Consider the following 21,027-nt stretch of genomic DNA (forward strand, 5'->3'; position numbering starts at 1 on the left):
ATTCAACACAGATTATGTACTATTTAGATATTTATCAACTTATTGTGTACAATACTTTTCCATTGCTTCATTTGTTTGCCATTGTACTGAATGACAGAATACTACAGCATATCTCCTACAGGTTTGACGAACATATTAATGAGGAAGGTAGATTTCTTGTGGTCTTACCCCATCACATTGCTGCCGGTCATTCCCACAGGACCACCATCCATCCACAGATGTAGACAAAAAGGCAGAGAGAAGGACAAGCATATCAACAGTTATTCATCTGTTAATGTTAAAAGAAATGTGAGCACTGTACATTTGGATGCCATAACATTTGTACTTTTAGTCAAGTAAAAGGTTTAATACACCCTTTTATTAAGGCCTTTTACTTGTAACAGAGTCTTTTTACGTGTGGTATATGGCTAATTTTACTTAAGTAAACCACTGCAAAGAGCCATGTGACTGACGTGAGAGCGAAGGCCACCAGTGCTCCAATCACCACGATGAAATCTAGAATGTTCCACAGGTCTCTGAAGTAGGCGCCATCATGGAGGACCAAACCCTGGTCAATCATCTGTGGATGATGAAGTAAAATGTAATTTGTAAAGTTATTTTTTGGGCCTTTTTCTGGCTCTATTAATGGAGTTACAGTAGAGGACTGACAGGAAATGGAAATGAAAGTTACACGCTGTTAGGCGGTATTAGCAGCCTAGGTTCTCAGACGGCTACACCAAATAATAAAATAAAATAAAGTTCAGTTCATGTGTGTATTTTATATGTTTTTATATATAATTAAAGGAAGGGAAAGAGATATTTCTTTGTTAAAATAAGTTTTAATTTTGATAGTAACCATTGATTTTTGCATTTTATGGAGAGATAACTCATACAAGATAAACAAATTGGAAGTGATGACTCAAAGAAATGAGCAGACAAAACTGGAACTGGAACAATATAAATTTTAAGCTGACAACCCTAACACATCTGAAAATGTATCTCCTGAGCTGGAGAGACCGCAGTTATTGAACCATCGAATAATCAGAATATAGTGCTTTAAGCTTTAAACAAAAACCTCTTGATTTGACCATAACATATCACTTACCCTACCTTCAATTAAAATAAAAATGATCATGAAGTTTAAGTCAAGTTTATTATTATATATCTTTTCTCAAATTGGTAATCGATGGGTTAGGGTCTCTACAAAATTGGGATTGGTCAGATTCAAGCCTTCGCTTTATGTACAGAATACACCACGTCATATCAGAGGAACTGAGTTCAGAACTGTAATAGAGCAGTTATGTAATGTATTTAAGTTAATAATGTAACTAATGGTTACTCACTTTTATTATCATTTCAAAGGTGAAGACCCCAGTGAACACGTAATCAAAATACCGCAGAACCTGGTAAATCAGAGAGTGAAACAGAATGAAAGAGAGACAGAAAGTGAGCATGTGATTGATTGATTGATTGATTGATTGATTGATTGACTGATTGAAGATTGTATTAAAGGTTTGCATAGGAAAAGATACAGGACAGTACAGTTCACAGGTACAAGGTCAACTAAAAGGATAAAAAACACAAGAAAGCATTTGGCTTGTTTAAATTGGGGTCCTTTTTAAACAATAAACCAGTAAGACTCCCTAATCGGGAGATAAGCGACCGTTGGTCGCTTATCTCCTGTCACACTGCTGACATCAGTATGACATCACACCGTACACAAATGACCCTTATATAAGACCGGCATTATCTACCGACAGATTAGTAACAAGATGTCAAAATCATTGAAGGTTTACCCTACTAACCAACTGTTTACCATAGCAACCATGTTTTTTACCTTAGCAACCAACTGTTTACCCTAGCAACCAACTTTTTACCACAGCAACCATGTTTTTTTTACCCTAGCAACCAACTGTTTACCCTAGCAACCAATTGTTTACCATAGCAACCATGTTTTCTTACCCTAGCAACCAACTGTTTACCCTAGCAACCAACTGTTTACCATAGCAACCATGTTTTTTACAGGGCCTGGGATTGATGACATCAGAAATCTCCATATATGGGCATGAAAGGGATTTTGTTTCTGGAAATATGTCTGTGGGGTGCCACATTTGGAATAAAACACTTACATCACACATCTGGATATCCATACAGCCCATCTAGTTTGCCTGTGTCCATTTATGCCCATGTATCTGATGACATTGGGACAATGATCTCCATATATGGGCATAAAACTTATGTTAATTAGTAAAGCCTGGGGATCTCCATATATGGGCATGAGGGGTACCCTAAAAGGGCATCATCTGGGAATAGCAAATATAGTTATCCTAGAAAGTGAAAATCTTACATCAAAGGCCATAACTACCTACCTACCACCATACTGCATTCCTCATTAAACTACCTACCAGTAAGATGCCTAAGGGAGAAAAGCAAAGGGCGAGGTTGCACCATTTCTTGGTCTTCTGGCCAGTGATGTATATCGGACCATTTAACCATATATGGAGACATCTGGTACCCAAAGATATTCACAGATATGGGCTTAATATTGATGACATAAGGGATCTCCATATATAGGCGTAAAAGGGATTTGGTTCCCCTGGCATCACAGGGATCTCCATATATGGGCATAAAATGGATTTGGTTACCCTGGCAACACGGGGATCTCCATATCTCCATATATGGGCATAAAAGGGATTTGGTTCCCCTGGCATCACAGGGATCTCCATATATGGGCATAAAAGGGATTTGGTTCCCCTGACATTACAGTGATGTCAGTGGCTGGTTCTACAGAGGGGATCTCCATTTATGGGCATAAAAGGGAATGTATGTATGATGATGTCAGATATCATAGACGTCATAGGACTTTCACATAACGAATAACTGAGTAAGCATGTAAACCCGTAAAATCTATATTTGGGCATGGCTGATTTATGACCTCATCATGATGACACGAGCAAACACAGCTGAATTGTATAAATGATCAGTGCAGAAACCAACAGAAGTATTTGACCAAGACTCTTCGATTTAAACATCAACAAAGGTGTGACGTTTGTTGATGGTCACGTGTGACGTGTGACGGACGGACGGACGGACGGACGGACGGACGGCCGGTGGAGGTTTTCATAGTAAACTGCTCCCTGACGGTCGCAATGACAGACAAATAGAACACAGTAATATGCAGATAATATCATTATAAGACAGTCGGAAAACAAAATAAATTGTATTTACTGTAGAAAGGTCAGGGGGAGGTAAGAATAGGCTTTGTCTTTTTTTTTTTTTTACCAGTTTGGAGTTTGTTTTGGGCTGTTAGGAGGCTTGTTTTTATGGCCTTTGAGGGGCTGCGATACCATACAATGGACTCTATAGTTAAAGTGGGGCTGAATGAGTGCTCTTTCTAGAGTCTTCAAAGTATTTTTACTGACCAGCGGGGCGAACCTCTGTAAAAAAAAATAGTTCTTTGGTTGATTAGTTATTTTGTCTCTAGTATGCAACCCAATTAGATAATTTTCTTGAGAAGTGTTTGCTCTTTGATTTAGTTCCATTATTGTATCTGTGTGACCTTCATTTATTTCACTGCTTTGCTGCTAGTGGCAATGACAAACCTCCTCCATGATGAGAACATGAAATAGTATGATTGGATGTGTTCTGCTTAGAAGCATCCAAGCTCATTGTATCCTAACTTCATTCGTCTCATCAATTCAGTCACATCAGGGGTCCTCAGCAAAGCCTTCTAAGGAAATTCCCACTACTTTATCTACACAGTGGGAGGTACAGTATCTATGGCTAAGAACCACAGGGTTCAAATTGATAGTGATTATATTTTTACCACAGGGGCTAAGAGAATCTAAGGAGCTAATGTACGAATCAAAAACAGTAGGGGAACTCTACTAGATTCAATCATTAATATTATCTGTTGTTCGTCGAAGTATTGAGGGAATGGAATAAAAGCATTCCACATGTACAGTACAAGTGAACACACACACACACACACACACACACACACACACACACACACACACACACACACACACACACACACACACACACACACACACACACACACACACACGCACGTACGCATGCAGACACGTACACACACACACACACACACAGACAGACAGACAGACAGACAGACAGACAGACAGACAGACAGACAGATAACAGACAGATAAACGCACACATACACAAAAAAACACAGAAATCCATTCATGTTCATACCAGCACGCAGCAGGCATACACACATTTGTGTGTATTTTACATTTCTACTTTTTACAAAATCTGCTGTTGCAACCTAACCCTAAATCTAACCCCAAGCTGAATCTTTTCATAATTACAGTATAATCGAAACTCTAAAATATAATTTCTAACCATAAAAAAAACTTTTCCTCAAGGGGACTAGAACAATGTGACCCACTAGGTTGATTTTCTTCCAGTTTTACTATCCGTGTGGGGACATTAAGGTCCCCCCACACGCATGCGCGCGCGCGCGCACACACACACACACACACACACACACACACACACACACACACACACACACACACACACACACACACACACACACACACACACACACACACACACACACACACACACACACACACCTTGTTCCAGTAGGAGGTGGTGGCCACAGGGTCCTCAGCAGCGAGGGCTATGCTACTGGCAGCAATGACCAGCAGGATGCACATCTCAAAGTACCTGAGGTTCACCACATAGTGACAGGCCCGGCGAACCCTGGAGGAGTGGGAAAGAGGAGTTATCTCACTCATACTGTGTGAAGTGGGCCAAGTGGCCAGATAATAGTCTGCAGGCTGATTTTGGTCTAGAAGGGCGGATTCATTCACAGCTGAAAACAGTCAGGCTTGGATCCTATTGGTTCACCGATCTGAACAGGCCTAAAGCGAAGAAGAAGCGGCGTCGCTTTGTTTTGGTTCCCCCTGTTCGTTTCCCCAATCAATCCCCATTGAGCTCAGGGGAATCATTTTGGTTTAAAACTGAATCCGGTTTGATCTTTCCGGCAAATTGTAGTCCTTTGAGGACTACAACATCACGTGTTGTTGTTTCCGCTCCCGACCGGATACAACCCCGAAAGGTGAAGTGATCCCAGACTAAAATTTAGCTACCACTTTTGACTCACTGATGAAGTATGCATGGTATGTTGTGAGTTGTATATTGCGATGGTAGTTATATCCCATTAAAAAGGAAAATCAAACAAATGGGACACATTATTAGAACACAAATAAAATCCCTACAACCTCCGTATTCAACCAGTGAAATTACAGTATTTTACAATGCCTCTCATAAGGATTGCATTGACAGCGGCAGTACACCATTCCCCCTTACCCGAAGTGGGGCCACTGTCACAATAGGGGGCATGATGTCACAACACAGCATGATGTCACAACATTTGGAGCGATGCCCCACGCACTCTGGTTGGTTGGGGAAATGGAAGGTTGACTCCCTATGCCAGATATTTCAGCAGGTTAGCCCAGGCTTTTCTTTTTGAGCCGAACGCGAATGAAAATAAAAGCCTGGGTACCAAGGCTAGATAAAACATTCTTGTATTATTTGTGTTCAGGTAGCTCGGTCGGTAGAGTACTCGCCATTGGACCACAAGGTTCTGGGTGCGATCCCGGGCACCGCCAACTCAGTATGAGTAATGCAACTTGGGTAACTAAGACTTATCTTAAGTACTGGAAGCTGATGGTGGTCTCTGGTGTGTTTGGGAGGTGCATGCATCTGATTCCCTGATTGAAAGACCTATGTGTGTCTCTGTGTTTTCCACATAGATCATTTCCCTCTTTGATGGCATAATTAGGAGACATAATTAGTCTCTAGGGTGCACTTGTTTAGGGTGCCTGGTATGTCCTAATCACATGACGGGTGGAGAACAGCAAAGTCGTGTGTCACAGAGGGAAAACAAACATGACAGATGGTGTGAGTTCAGTTTCCCATTTGATTAGTCCTCTGCCATGTGGCTTTTGTTTTGATAGCCTACCTGGGGGGCCTTAAACAAGTGCACTCTCAGACACATCCCAGATGAAGCCAGGCAAAGTTACTGGGATCAGCCCATAAGTGGAGCCAAACTAGATGATCCAGCCCAAAGCCTTCACACACTGGCAGAACTTTGGGTGTTTTCACGTATAAAGCAAGCTGTACGAGCCATATTCTAAGTCTAATTGTTTGAGTTACTGTGTGTGTGCTGTAATGTCAGGCTGACCTGTTATCTCATGATTGCATATGTTATACAGACTTGTATATTTCAGTTCATATTAGATCATTAAGAATGCAGCCAATTGTATTGCAAGCAAGTTAATTCATTGTACTTTACAGCAGCTGTGTCCAGCAGACTAATTCAGTTCAGAGCTAGAAGCCTGTGAGCAAACACAGTTTTTTGACCCACACTAGAAATTCACTGTATTAGAAATCACTTATTGAACATTTTTGGATCTGCACCGTTTTGTTTGTTTGTCAACTTTTTATTGTCAAGTAAAGGAAGTTAATACTCATTCAACGGTGTGATTTTTAGGAATTTGGAGTCAAGCTGACTGCTTTATGGGCTTTTTGGAAACTAGAAGGAACACAAGCCAAACTCAGACCTCTACCTACAGTACTCATCTGCAAATGCATTTTTACAGGTCCTCTCCACTCAGAGAAAGACACTCGCAAGACATAGACTGGAGCAGATTTCAGCCAATCATGTGGCGTGGGTATATGTGTGTGTGACAGCTACTTACGGGTTGTCAGGTTTAAAAATGAACATGCTGTCTGGGTTCACGGTGTTAACTGGCTTGGTTTCCTCTGCGTCCTCCTTCGCTGACTTACAGGCTTCAGGGTCGTTACTGTTCACTGGGGAGGAAAGGAGAGGTGGAGGAGCATGGAGACGAAGGCAGGAGGATCAAGGTGCAATGGGAGGAGGTGAGTGAGTAAGAATGAGTTAGGGTTAGGGAGTGATGGAGGCGAGTGATTGAAAGAGAGAAACGACACAACAGTGTTCAGTGTTTTCAGCTGTCGAACATCACTGATTGACAGAATGATCACTTCAGTCTATCAAAGGTACCTGAGAGAGTGGAGAGCTCCATAGAGGACTGTGCATTGGGCACCTCAATGCTAACACTGCTGCTGAGCTGAGACTTATCCCGCTCTAGACAAACTGCAGCACTGTGGTCGCTCTTAAGGCCTTCTGGGACAGCGGGGTGTGAGGTCTGCTGGAGGTCTGCCTGCTGAGGGGGCTCTTCCTGGGTCTGAGGGCTGGCGGCGTTAGCCTGGGTCTTGGTGACCTTTAGGCCTGGGTCCTCCTCACCCTGTGCCTGGCCACTCAGTCTGCACGTACCCAGAAAGAAAAATACTGTGTTACTGTGTGCTAGCATACTTATATACAGTTTCCTTAAAGGACGACTTCACCACTTTTCAACTTATCTTAATATAATAAAAAAACAAACCAAAAAAAAACATTGGGTTGCATTTTTTCCTTGGCCTAACGTGCATGCAAGGTTTCCCGGCAATCGGACACCTCATGATTTGAGGCTTTTTGTTCAAAACGGGCCTCTCCTGCAAACCTTCGAAGCCAATCTTAGCCAATCAGGATGGAATAACATGATTGTAATGTTTACCGATTTGTGTGATGTTTGGAAGAAATTGGTAGGCGTAATATTAAACTAGACCAGGTCAACCTGGTTGTGCCAGACCCCCTGTCTGTCATCATCATTTATGACATCATGCCTTTTGTAGGCATGTCATCATCATGTCATCATCATATATACCCTTTATATAGAAAAGGGACAGACCGACATTTGCTTATGTAGGCCTACCCATTTCATGGGTCTGGCAAAAACTTAATTTGCTAAAATCTGCAAACTAGTGGTGCTATAAACAGGCTGATGTGAGGGTAGAGGTTTTCACTTGGCCTCCAAGGCGTATGCATGAACAGTTTAATGCCGATCGGCCATGACTTCGGCCTGGCGGAGACAATAAAGGCAATAAAACACAGTAATAAAACATAAAACTAATGTGATGGAAAAAGAGAGAAGGATCACAGGAAGGCTAGACTATGAAAGTGCGTTTGAATAACAGACTGGCTGCATTTTGTATTCATGATGAAATAAAAGACTAAATTGAAAAAAGCATGACTGTATGAGAGATTTGATGTGGCTGTTTAGAGTGAGGGAGCTGTCAAATAAAAAAAAGCTGTTTCTAAACTTGAGTAGGAGTGTGAAGCAAGTACAGTAAGTTTGAAATTTGCATGTTGGAGGAGTCAGCGCTGTAGCCTTTAACCTAAGTACTGAAGTTAAATTCTTTAGGACATTTATAGCCATCCATTTATGATTGTACTCAAATCAAAGACATTTCACAGAAACAGAATAGGACAAAGCACCAAACCCTGAGGAACCCCATGTTGCAGCCAAGGTGGAAGACATACTGTACTGTAGACTCACCAATACCAACACAGACAGTCCTACAGTCTATAAGATAAGACTTAAGCCAATTAACACCACTACCTTCAGCTGTGTACCTGTCAAAATGTCTGCTGTGAAAAGCAGAGTACCCGATATCAATAAGCTTTGGGAACCACTCACTCCACGGCTATGCCGCTCCGAGATGTGGTTCCTAGTCACTCCATGCCCAAATGAGTCAGCCCGGTCTGTGTTTTTTGTCAGCCTGTTGCCATTTCTCGCGGGAAACCTTGCGACACGCTCCCATTTCTCGCTTGGGATTAATGGCGAGTCACGTGGTTGCTTCCGTAACATTTCACTGGGAAACCACAGACCGGGCTGACAAAGTGAGCGTTTTTTAAAGTATTGTTTCAACACAACGCTTGGATTACCCTTTCCGCTAAGAAAGTAGAGATGCAAGAGACGGGTACAGGACCATTGCTTTTTGGATACAACGCTTGGTGACGGTTGAAAACCTGGCGAACTACCCCCGGCGACGCCTCATTTGGGCATGGAGTGACTAGGAACCACATCTCGGAGCGGCATAGCCGTGGAGTGAGTGGTTCCGAAAGCAGTGTTAATTTTGTCGACTAAGACTAAGACTAAAAGACTAAAAGACTACAAGATTTTGATATTTTGTCGATAGACTAAAACTAGACTAAAACAGTCCCAAAAGACTAAGACTAAGACTGTTATTTGTGTTATTCAAAAGACTAAGACTAAGACTAAATCTAAGTCTAAGACTAATGGCTGCAAAGAATTACACTGGCATTTAACTGCAATGAAATTAAAGGCAAATACATATTTTATGTATGTTTTATTTTGACCAAGTAACAGGCAGTAGAAGACAATGACTTGTTCATAATTATGTGGTTATATTAGGCTAAAAAACCTATCCTAAAAGACGAAGACTAAAAGTCTAAGACTAATCCCAAAAGACTAAGACTAAGACTAAAATGTTTTGATATTTAGTCGACTAAGACTAGACTAGACAAAAAATATTTCAGAAGACTAAGACAGGACTAAGACTAAATGGTGTGTTATTCAAAAGACTAAGACTAAGACTAAATCAAAATTTGCTGAAAAAATTAACACTGTCCGAAAGGAGCTAGGATAAGTCCAAAGCTTATTGATACCGGGTACTCAATAAGCCTGTTATCGAGCATATAGTGTCCCATGACCTGGATAAAAGCCCGGCTCAATAAGCAGGATCGATAAGGTGCTTAATTATCAATACAAATTAACAAGCTCCATCCCTAGCTGTGCTCCTGTGTTCCTATGTTGTCTAATGATGTCAACTCCACCCGTGCACTCAGATCAGCTAACACAGGGATGCTGACAGAACCTTCTCTAAAAACCCCAATGACGTTTTTACTGGATAGGTGCTTGGTCTACCTCTTATTAGCCTACTAATTCTTTCCAATTGATGTATTGATGTTGATGGAATGATGTATTACCTTGCTTATTATAAATCTCTCTGGAATAAGAGTGTCTGCTAAATACTTAAATTGTAAAATCTTAAATTGATGTTCTAATATAACACGAAAGGTGCAGTAAAAAAAAAGATGAGTTTGATTAGTGGGTGACGATGTGACTGACCTGCACTCTTCAGTTTGACATGTTTGTCCCTCCTTCTGTACGGACTTATCCTTGTCTCCTTGTTCCCCCGGACTTCTCTTACTCTCCCTGCTGCCAGAGCGACTGGTGGAACGACTGCCGTCCCCCGGGAATGACCCCTGATGACAGTTTGACATGACACCACCGTTTCCTCCCGTCTCTGGGGTCAGGGTGTCGCCACTGCTGTGCGGTCTGATCTTCTTAATCGCCCTGTGCCGCCGCTCACCATTCAACCTGGGGCTACGGCGGTTGTTCACTGGGTTGTGGCTCTGTTTGACGCCTAATTTCCCAGCCTCCGAGGTGGTCTCTGAATCAGGGAATTCTGGGATGGACAATGGAGGTTCAGGCAGAGACCGATATGAGGGATCCGATGACTCTTGCAGTAACATTGACATGGGGGGTACGGGCATGTCACCTGAAAGGCTGGCATCCAGGGGCGTATCGATGGCCGTGGTAGAGCCGGGAGGCTGAGGCGCGGCCGGAGAGGCCAAGGGGTCTGCCAGACGTTTGAGGCTACTCGAGGCGCTGTTCTGGGGGCCCTTGTTGTTCACTGACAGTGGGTTTACAGACTGGGCTGATGTGGGAGGTACGTCCTTCTCCTCACTGCCGCTGAAAAGGACCTCTCGGCTGGACATCTGGCGCTGTCTCCGCAGCTGGCTTGTCCTCTGCTCCCACACGGACATGGTCATCCTTTTTCTCCTTTCCCTCCTGGACATGAAAGAGTTAGAGGGGTTGAGAGGCGGGGGTGGGCAGGCCTCCCTGATGCTCCCTGAGGCCTCCTCCAGTGAGTAGGAGTAGGCCCGCCTGCCGCGGTGGATGGCTCTTTTCCTGTACAGGTAGGGCCGCCTCCTCCGGCTTCCACTGGGGAGAGAGGAAGACAAAACACGATATAAGTATATATTAGCTGAATAAGTACAGTAGTTATTAGAGACATCACATGTAACATTATTATATAACACTATAATATATGATTACGGGGGATCTTCTTGGTGTTATGATTTTAATCTAATCGCTACAGGAGTCTGGCTTGACCATTTTCTACGATTCATGGTAACTGTCAAGCATTTTCCAAAGCATATAAAGAATTTGGCAAAATGATCTTTTTTTCATATTCTCATAAACCTTAATATACTCTCTGGATGATATTTCACTTTGTTTTTAATAGTTTGTTTCTTTAAAAATTTCTCACAATTTAATCATTGTCAATAGCCATCATGTACTGTACAGATGTGCCATTTCAACTATTCAGTATTTACTGCTCTTTTCCAGGAAATGTCCTGCAAATGCATTTGTTCCACCGGTTTCTTTCCCTGTTTTGCTTTTCAATTTTTTATGGAGAACATAACTTATTTTTGCAGAAACTAGCAAAAGTAGCTGATCTACAATCTAAATTGTCTGCAAATCCCTGAAAGTCAACTGTCTTGCCAATGGCAGGACGTGTGAAGTTTTGAAATGGCACATCTGTATATATTCCCAGTATGCCATCATTTAGTGTGGGGAGGGAATAGACCACTACAGTAGCACAGGTCACAGCGTGTCGGGATCCATGTTTGAGTTGCGGACACATTTTTATTGGTCGCAAGTAGTCCAAGAAATATATTCTATATCATAATTTCTTTCTAAAAGTATTTCCTAATTAAGAAAAAAAATCCATAAAAAAAAACTGAAAATAGCAGATCTACAAGATCGTAACTCTACATGTTGTTAGCTTGTAGATCTGCAATTTTCACTAGTTTGGGTCCCAGGCAAACGTCTAATTTAAAGGTTTGGGAACCACGTATCTCATCACATACACCTGACAGTGAAGAGCTCACCAAGACGGCGTAGCACAAAACTCACAGTTCTGCTCCCCTTTGAACTAATTTGCCAGGAAATACCATTGATGGACTCATATTGAAACATTTGCATATGTCTCATTATTGTTGGACAAAGTGAATAACTGTAGTAAACACACACTTGTATTGAGAAGTGATATGTTACATAGCAAAAGCCTCTGCCTGGTGTTCAAACACCTCATAGACATTACGTAACAAGCAGCTTCATTTCAACAAACAAGTCACTGGATCAATGAAGATGTTATTATGACACATAAACCAAACCAAGTTGTCAGCCATAATAAAAGACGTGAGAAATGCTGAATGAAATCAGTGGAGTATATATATATATACAGAAATGCAGAATCAAAAAAGACTTTTCAGAGTTTGGGAAGCACATGAAGGAAGGTACACAAACACAAAAGATGAGTCTAGGACATTTACCCAGTTAAGAAAATCAAGCAGGTGGTTGGGTGAGTGAGAGAGAGTGAGAGAGAGAGAGAGAGAGAGAGAGAGAGAGAGAGAGAGAGAGAGAGAGAGAGAGAGATATGAACAGACAGTGTTACTTACTGGTGCGTGAACTCTTGTGTGGTCCGTGTTATCAATGAGCGATTGGTTGAAAACAAGACATTAGTGCTTTTGTGAGCAAAGACAAAACAGGCCCAGAGACACACAGCAAAAAAGTCAGAGGGACTCAAACGGGCCCATTTCTAAGCAGACATTAACCTTTTCCAAGGAGGAGACAACATTTTTTTTGGTCAAAATGATCAGATCAATGTCAAAGATTCATTGCACATTTGTGTATGGATTTGTCACTGTTCAAATTAGGTTGAAAAAAAAAATGACTACTGTCAAATGTTCTGCTACTACATGGTCTACAGCAGTTCAGTTGATAGAATATTTGATGATTATTATTCTATAATATGTTTTACTCTTTGGTGTGTGTCTCCAGAGGAGCCATAAGTGGCACACTGACAAACAAGATGGCTGCAGTATTAGAACAATCCAAACAACATTCATGACAGCAACAATAAACGCAACACTGACAGGAAGAATATTCCCAGATAGACTGAGGGGTTTCAGACAGTCAGAGCTACAGTACAGTATGGAACAGGTATAAAACACAGAGATGGGCTCCATCCGGAGACACAGGAAAAGATTACAGTACATATTTAGATACCCTTTGAACAAAGCAACCATATTGGGATGCATATCACTGAGCACCACTGCCAACTCAGAGCATGACATACAGCATTAGCATTGTGCTTGATCATGCTAGTCGCTGAGTGAGGAAATGTGCGTGCTGAGCCGCAGACTGTTCGGATATTAAAGAAAGCGGAGTATTGTAGTGAAAGGTGAAAAACAATACGCACATTGGAAGAAAAACTCTTCACTCACTGAAAACTTGTTCACAATCTAAAAGCATTCTCAGTGAGTGCATCTGCATGTTTTTCTTCCTTTGATCATGCTGGCGAGGGGCATGCGTTCCAAGTTAAATTCATTGACAGTCTCCAACATGCTCTGTCCCTCTTACACTGAGCAAACAGAATCATGCAACTTTCCCCAAGGTCAGCGGAGGCAGATTCTCTCTGGGAGAATCACAGATGAGACCAAAATCACTCAAAGTTCAGACTACAGTATCCTTCCTGAATACAGATGGCCCAGGAGACCCTATGGTATTCTACTCTGCTTTACGGCTTCTGACAGGAGCCAAACAAATGCCATTCTGCCACTTACAGTGTGCATGCGACAAACTAATCCTATTCTGGCACGGATTGCCCCACTACTACACAGGGAGATATATGGGAGATTGGTAACCTGGGAAAGGATACATTTAAAATCATGTCTCTATGACTGGGTGCAAATTGGCAACAAGGCTGCCTTGAACAAGTTGAAAGCTATTCTTCAGGGTACACTGCCCTGGTCACAAAATCCTTTTGGAGAAGGAAGAGTCTTCTAAGTACAGCTGTGTTAGGAGAATAGGCACACTACATTAATTTGGAAACTAAGTAACCCTGTCTCCATGACAACAGCATAAGCACCCCCCCCCCCCCCCCCCCCCCACCAAACTCACCCCAACTGGAAGTAAGGCTGCCAGTAACCATGGCGACGGAGAGTTCAATTTAGAGCAAATTATAGAGCGAGGAGCAGAGTCAGACAAGATAGTAGACATGTTAGTGAGGATGTATCAATAGTAGGGCGCCCCCGATAATGACCACCTCAACTGGCATTTATCGACCCTTAGGAGAGAGGATTCCAATCCTGATCCCACCAGGCGACGCACCAAAGCGTCACCACTTGAAGCTGTACGGCACAGCACATGAACGTCCCCTCATCTCTGTCCCTAACAACTCTGCATGCTGCCAGGGGCGTCACAAGGGGGGGAAAAGTGGGACTGAGTTACTAGGGCCCAAGGTGGAGGGGCCTTAATTATTTTATACTTTAGCTATTGAAAAATAGCAGATATACAAGCTCACAGCACCGAGTGCCACGCTGCAAGCTTTTAGATCTGCTATTTTTGAAAAGTTGTGAAAATGTATGCAAATCTTAGAATATATGTATTTTTTTAAGCGAACATTTGACACTCAAATTTTGCTTCTGGGGGGTTCCTGGAACTAAATATTTTGAGATGGGGGTCTGTGGCCAAATACATATCATTTTGGGGGTCCTTCACAAGAAAAAGGTTTGAGCACCACTGACATAGAAACATAGGTTTTTCAAAAAACCTTAGAAGGATTTAGAAGACATTTATTTATAGAATCGGGTCAAAAATATTCAAAGACTTGCACAAATCTTCAAGATTTTTCAAAAATAGCAGATCTTCTGCTATTTTTCTCAAGTTAAAGCATTAAATAATGCACAATAATGTGTTCCCAGTCTAAATGGGTTAGAACATTCATGGGGGGCCCACGGAGAATCCTTGTACCCAGGACCTAGAATTTGGTGCGACACCCCTGCATGCTGCCAATTCAGTCGGCCAAACTAAGCACTGCGGATCAGCTGGAAGCTGTGGCGACCCCTGCTGGTTGTTCGCAACAATAGTTAATGTTAGATAAACATTCCCCAGGGGAGGGAGTTAGCGAGGAGGGAGAAATGGAGGGAGGGGAGAAGTGCAGGCAGGGAAGGTGATGGCTGCATACAGCACTTACTCTGAGGACATCATAGAAGACATGGGTCCGACCTCCTTAGCTTTCTGGAGAGCATGCTTCTGGTTGAAAGCAGCCTCAGCCTCCTCTTCATCCTTTACCAGGGAACATTGGAAGGGAGAGAGGAGAGGAGAGTTGATGTACAGCATGACAATACTGTACATCAACATCATAACTGAAACATTACAGATTATATTGCCAGGATTTAAGCCCTTTGCACACAGGCGCGTTCATCCGCACGGATAAAGCGGACAATTTCATTTTTTTTAAAGAAAACAATGATTCTCTACGACCTCATGCACACCGGATCCGAATTAGCCGTGCGACGAGTGGCTGCAGCCGTGCGTTTTTTTCTTGATTGAACCCAGTTCGATTTGTGCGTCTTGTCGCATGCGGTAAAAAGGTCCCATCCTCTTTTACAGTACACTTTAAGACATAATAAGACATAATAAGACAGAATAAAGCCATAATAAGAAATAATGTGTTGGTAATTAGAGCTAATATATTTTATTAGACAGAAACAAAGACAGAATAGTAGAAAGAGCGAATACATTCTCTGGCACCGTCACCTGCCGCGGAACTGCAGCGGCAGACACTGCCGCACGACTGCTAGTTCGACCAGCAGTCGCACTGCATCGCCGGCGATAGGACCAGCAGTCCCGCCAGTAGGACCGGCGGCTGCCGCACGGACCGGCAGGTCCCGTAGCGGTAAACTGCCCGTCCGTGCGGTGGTGGCTGAGACAGAATAGCAGAAAGCGAATACATTATCTGGCACCGGCATCGCTGGTAACTGCCGCGGCAGCCACCACCACACGGACGGGCAGTTTACTGCTACGGGACCTGCCGGTCCGTGCGGCGGCCGCCGGTCCTACTGGCGGGTCCTATCGCCGGCGATGCAGTGCGACTGCTGGTCGAACTAGCGGTCGTGCGGCAGTGTCTGCCGCTGCAGTTCCGTGGCAGGTGACGGTGCCAGAGAATGTATTCGCTCTTTCTACTATTCTAATATATTAGCTCTAATTACCAACACATTATTTCTTATTATGGCTTTATTCTGTCTTATTATGTCTTATTATGTCTTAAAGTGTACTGTAAAAGAGGATGGGACCAAAAACTCGTCACTCCTTTTATGACTCCTTTTGGGATCCGCAGCGCCAATTCCGCACTGCATTGCACACCAAATCCAATGCGTTTTATTCATGCAGCAAATGAAAAAAAAAAAAACGCAACTGTCCTGTGTGCAAAGGGCTTTAGAATGCCATTTAACACGTACAAATACCCAAATCCATAAATGAACATTTTCTTTAACTTATTTGTTACCTTGGTCAGCTCTTGTGCATTAGCAAGGTTATCCACAGCAATGGCCAAGAAGACATTCAGTAGTGTGTCTGATCACAGGAGTGTTAAGGACATGATTAATCTGCATCAAAACAAATAATTCCTCCTCTCCAAGTACTTATATACTGTATAACTATATCTTTATTTAACTCTTAGTCAGCATTACTTAATGAACTCCTGTATTAGGTTTTCACCTTTTGAAAAAAAGAAAGAAAAGGAGATACAATAATGTTACAGTAATGTACAATAATATTGTTCTGCGCAATATAATAATATATTTCCCTAGACTGTATAGTATTAGTAAAATTAAAATGTAATTTAGATAGCATGTTATTTTGACAGATGTTATTGTTCATTGTTTACCTGGTATCCTGGTATTTTGATAGTATTTTGAGAGTGATGCTAGGTTCATGGTTTACGTGTGATCCTAGTTAATTGAGGCACTTCACTGTTTCTCTGTATTTGATGTTTGTGTTCGCTCTGCATGCGCACTAACACTCTGACCGACTCAGTCGGCAGAGCATGGCCATCCTGGCCCATCACTAATCAGAGTCTCGCCGGTACTAGCTGGGGTGTATCGGCCAAAGTGCTCAGAATCTCCATGCAAGCCCTGGTGTTCTCCGCAGCTAAATATTGTGCTCCAGCCTGGTGCAGAAACCCACACGCCAGGAAGGTCGATGTTGCCATAAACAACACCCTTAGGACCATAACTGGCTGCCTGAAGCCCACCCGTGTTCCACCTACCAGTATTAACCAGGAATCGCCCTGGCCGGCCTGCGACGAGAGGCTGCTACCCTCGCCCTCGCAAGGAAAGCCCAACGACATGACTGGCATATCCTGCACAACATCACCACATCAGTGCTGCCTCTAAATAGACTTAAGTCCCGCCACGTGTACAGCAGGACGGCACAAGATCTGCTCAGGTCCACCCCTGAGGACCAGTCTAAAGAGGCATGGTTGGCGGCAGCCTGGAAGCGGGAGTGGGAGTCGGCCGGGCCAACATGCATCCACTGTTACATCCAGGACCCGGGAGGCAGCATCAAAGAAGAGGAACTGCCACGCCGGCAATGGACTCTGCTGAAAGTGGGGCTTGGCGGATGGAGCAGCATGTGAGTGTGGGGAGCGCCTGTGCTCTGTATAAACCACCCTCGGAGGCCGGCCTCTTCGATGTGGGACCTGAGACGAGGGCGTGGCTGTACGCTACTGATCTGGACATCTGAGGATGACACACGAAAGAAGAAGAAGGCTGGTCGCTCTGGGTAAGAGCATCTGCTAAATCCCTATGTTGTAAATTGTAGTATGATTTTTCAAGTTATTTTGTTTTTGCTTTTTTGAGATTTATTTTTATAGTGCGGTGTAGACAGAAAGGAAACCATAGGGGAGAAAGTAGGGATGACAAGGCATCAAAGGCACCTGAGACAGAGTGGGCCCTTGTCACAACAAGTTTTTGACAAGTAAACACATTTTATTAAAGCTACAATCCTCAGTGGTATAAAATAACTAAGTGCATATAAGTACTGAACTTAAGTAACAATTTTGAGGTATTTGTACTATTTATGAATTACAGATCTACAAGCTGACAACGTGTCATGGCTATTTTCAAACATTTTGTACTTTTACTTTTCGTACTTTAATTACATTCGATGCCAACACTTTCATACTTTTACTCAAGTACATTTTGAATTCCGGACTTTTACTTGTAGGGGAGTATTTCTATATCGCAATATAATTACTTTTACTACTTTTTCCACCACCGACAATCCTTACGTTTTCTGTTGTCCCAATGTCCAATCAGGTCAACCAGTAGCTTGTCTTGCTATACAATAGCCTCAATAGACCACTGTAGATGTGCTAGTTACAGTATATTGATTGAACACAGTCTATCATACTGTTTGGTTAATATAAAGCTACCGTTTTTGGTTAATATAATATTGATTAAAATAAGAAGCATATTGTAGGCGCTTTCCATGCTGACACACAATAACTCCTAAATGGAACACACACACAATTCATGTTATTACCTTCAGCTGTGTTTACTTATCAGAATGGCTGCCATGAAAATAGTCTATTGTATTGGGGGCACCACAGCATACGTGCCAACCCTCCCCTTTTCCTGGAATTCTCCTATATGTTACCATTCTATTTAATTTGAGCATTTCATTGTGCTTTAAAAAAAAACCCTGACCCATAAGGGTCCATTAAGAATGTAATTATAGATTTCAGTGGGAGGTATGATAGGATGCAGTTTCCAAACAGGGTGAGCACTATGAAGTAGATGGAAGACCACATGCCAGACTTGACTCCTCCCTGAGAACGAATCCCATTGTACATGACTTCGTTCCAGTCCTCCCCTGTCAAAATCTGTAATGTTACATTTACACACACACACACACACACACACACACACACACACACACACACACACACACACACACACACACACACACACACACACACACACACACACACACACACACGTGTCATAATTGCTTAATACAAATCACACAAAGGGTACAAACATCATTGTGATGGAAATGACATTTCTGTGTAATGTCCCCTACTGTAGCTGGAAAGAATATGAGAATATTCTATTTAGACTAAAAAACTGTACGAAAAGGACTGGTTATTGTTTGATGACAACAAGTTGCAGAATGAGCACTTTTTGCTTTGATTGCAAGCTTTTGTTATTCTGTTCCCAGAAATGGCATAGGCAGTGCGCTTGGTTCACTCCTTGTATTTTATAGCATATAAGGTATACCTCATAAAAAATATGGGAGTGTTTGTTTGTTCCAGACCTGAAAGACAGTCATGATGGCAGCAGGAAAGGTGTCGAAATTAGTCGGAGTGTAGTCTTCAAAGATGAACCTAAGAGAGATAAAGACATATACTGTGCTTTAAAAAGCTGTGCCAGATTTAGCACTTTAAATTCCTTGCATTCTGTTAAGAGAAAATCATATTATTTCATTCTCCTACTGGCTATATGCAATCAGTGTTTACAATAATTACAACCAGGTGCTATCACGGTTTCACAATACTTACAAGTTACCAAATCAAAGTTATTGTCTACAGACTGTTGAAGCTGCTACTAGAGCTGTATGACCTGTGGTAACAGGGAAAATGCAGACTTCATCTCTTTATGTTTCATTACTGTAACATCAGTTGAAGGGTCATATGTTACACATTCTTTTATTTTATTTTATGGTAACGGTTTGTCTTGTGGTGATGCCACTGGTTGAGCTGCACAACTTATTCCAGAAAGAAGAAAGTTTCTAAGTTTTGTCTACAAATTTCAATCCAAGGACCTTCTCCTGGAAGAAGGTTATGCCCAAGGGGAACGGTAGTACCAGTATGCGATCTGCTGTTTCATGGTGGGGTATCGTATCATCCTCTTTGGAGGACAGAGACTGAAACACCCATTTCAGCAGATGACCTGTACATCTTCTTTACACTTCAGTCTAGTCTGAAGACGTTATGCAAGCAATATTATTAGTTGTTCAGTACGATCTGGAGCAGTCAGGACTCCCACTTGACATCAGGTGGGAACTGGCAGCCAGATGATAAGGGCGACAAGCAGACGTGCAACTTATCCACTCCATTCCAACACATTTAATACATTTGATATCTGCGGCTAAGTGATGTCTCTTAAATTCACACAAGACTGATGTGCCTTATTTTACTGTAATTACAGTAATTGTTTTGAGAATATTAATATTGTTGTTTTGTTGTTAGTGTGGTTGCCACATTATAGTACTTGTCCGACTTTATCCATCCATCCCCAGATGAACTTTATTTTGCGAGAATCTATCCCTTGCATTTGCCAAGAGATACGTTACATAGTTTAATTTATATACATTTATTTGTGAATTAATTTTCTCCATTGACTTTAATTAAAAATGTAACTTTTCCCAAATATGGAGATGACTGACATCATAGATGTCTGACATCATAGACCACATGAGATTGCAGTATGTCCATATATGGGCATAAATGAGACAAGGACTGACACAGAGATCTCCATATATGGCCATTAATTTATTAGTGAATTAATTTTCCCCAATGACTTGAATGGGGAAAATTCAAATGGTTATAGACAAAATTAATTTGCAAGTGTGACTCGCATCAAAGCAACCATACTCGCAATTTCCAATTGCATCTTTCTAGTTTGAAATGTGCTCTTTCTTATGATTATCTTTTGAGACTGCAATTCATGGACGCTGCTGTTGATGTGACAGGAAGTAACAGTTTGGAAAAGTGGATTGCTCTTAAACATAATTTGAAAATGAATGCACTGTTGAGAATGAGACTACTGAAACAGACTTTTTTCTTCAACCCTGTCTCACACAGTAACATCCTGAGTGTTGTGTTAATGGGCAGGAGGGGACAGAGAGAGAGAGAGAGAGAGAGAGAGAGAGAGAGAGAGAGAGAGAGAGAGAGAGTGAGAGTGAGAGAGAGAGACACAGAGACAGAGAGAGAGACAGAGAGACAGAGAGGTATACACTGTGAGAGGGAGACAGATGGAGAGTGGAATGATTAAAAAGACGAATAAAAGTACGAATAAAGGATAAACTAGAAAAAGAAAGTGCTCCTCAGCCGTTTGTGCTTCGTCTTCAGTGGTCATCGCCATGCTGGCTTGTTGTGGACATTTTGTCAAAATTCCAATTGTTTGGATCAACATGGTTCTTACTTCCTCACTTCCTAGCTCCT

At 42.2% G+C, this 21,027-nt stretch overlaps 1 protein-coding gene across 1 annotated transcript in view; it reads right to left on the bottom strand.

Moving 5' to 3' along the window:
- The window catches only part of cacna1ea (calcium channel, voltage-dependent, R type, alpha 1E subunit a), a gene marked incomplete at both ends in the record, with an annotated part of 170,276 nt that overhangs the window by 24,563 nt on the left and 124,686 nt on the right, over positions 1-21,027 (bottom strand). Inside the window, 10 exons of the mRNA XM_080727814.1 lie at positions 441-559; positions 1,323-1,382; positions 4,584-4,713; positions 6,717-6,828; positions 7,040-7,302; positions 10,011-10,889; positions 14,992-15,083; positions 16,306-16,373; positions 18,567-18,684; positions 19,119-19,188. Of these exons, the coding sequence (XP_080583940.1) occupies positions 441-559; positions 1,323-1,382; positions 4,584-4,713; positions 6,717-6,828; positions 7,040-7,302; positions 10,011-10,889; positions 14,992-15,083; positions 16,306-16,373; positions 18,567-18,684; positions 19,119-19,188 (1,911 nt within the window). The remainder of the gene's footprint in view (positions 1-440; positions 560-1,322; positions 1,383-4,583; positions 4,714-6,716; positions 6,829-7,039; positions 7,303-10,010; positions 10,890-14,991; positions 15,084-16,305; positions 16,374-18,566; positions 18,685-19,118; positions 19,189-21,027) is intronic.

This window comes from Nannobrachium achirus, assembly GCF_963921795.1.
Source record: "Nannobrachium achirus genome assembly, chromosome: 1".
NCBI lineage: Eukaryota > Metazoa > Chordata > Actinopteri > Myctophiformes > Myctophidae > Nannobrachium > Nannobrachium achirus.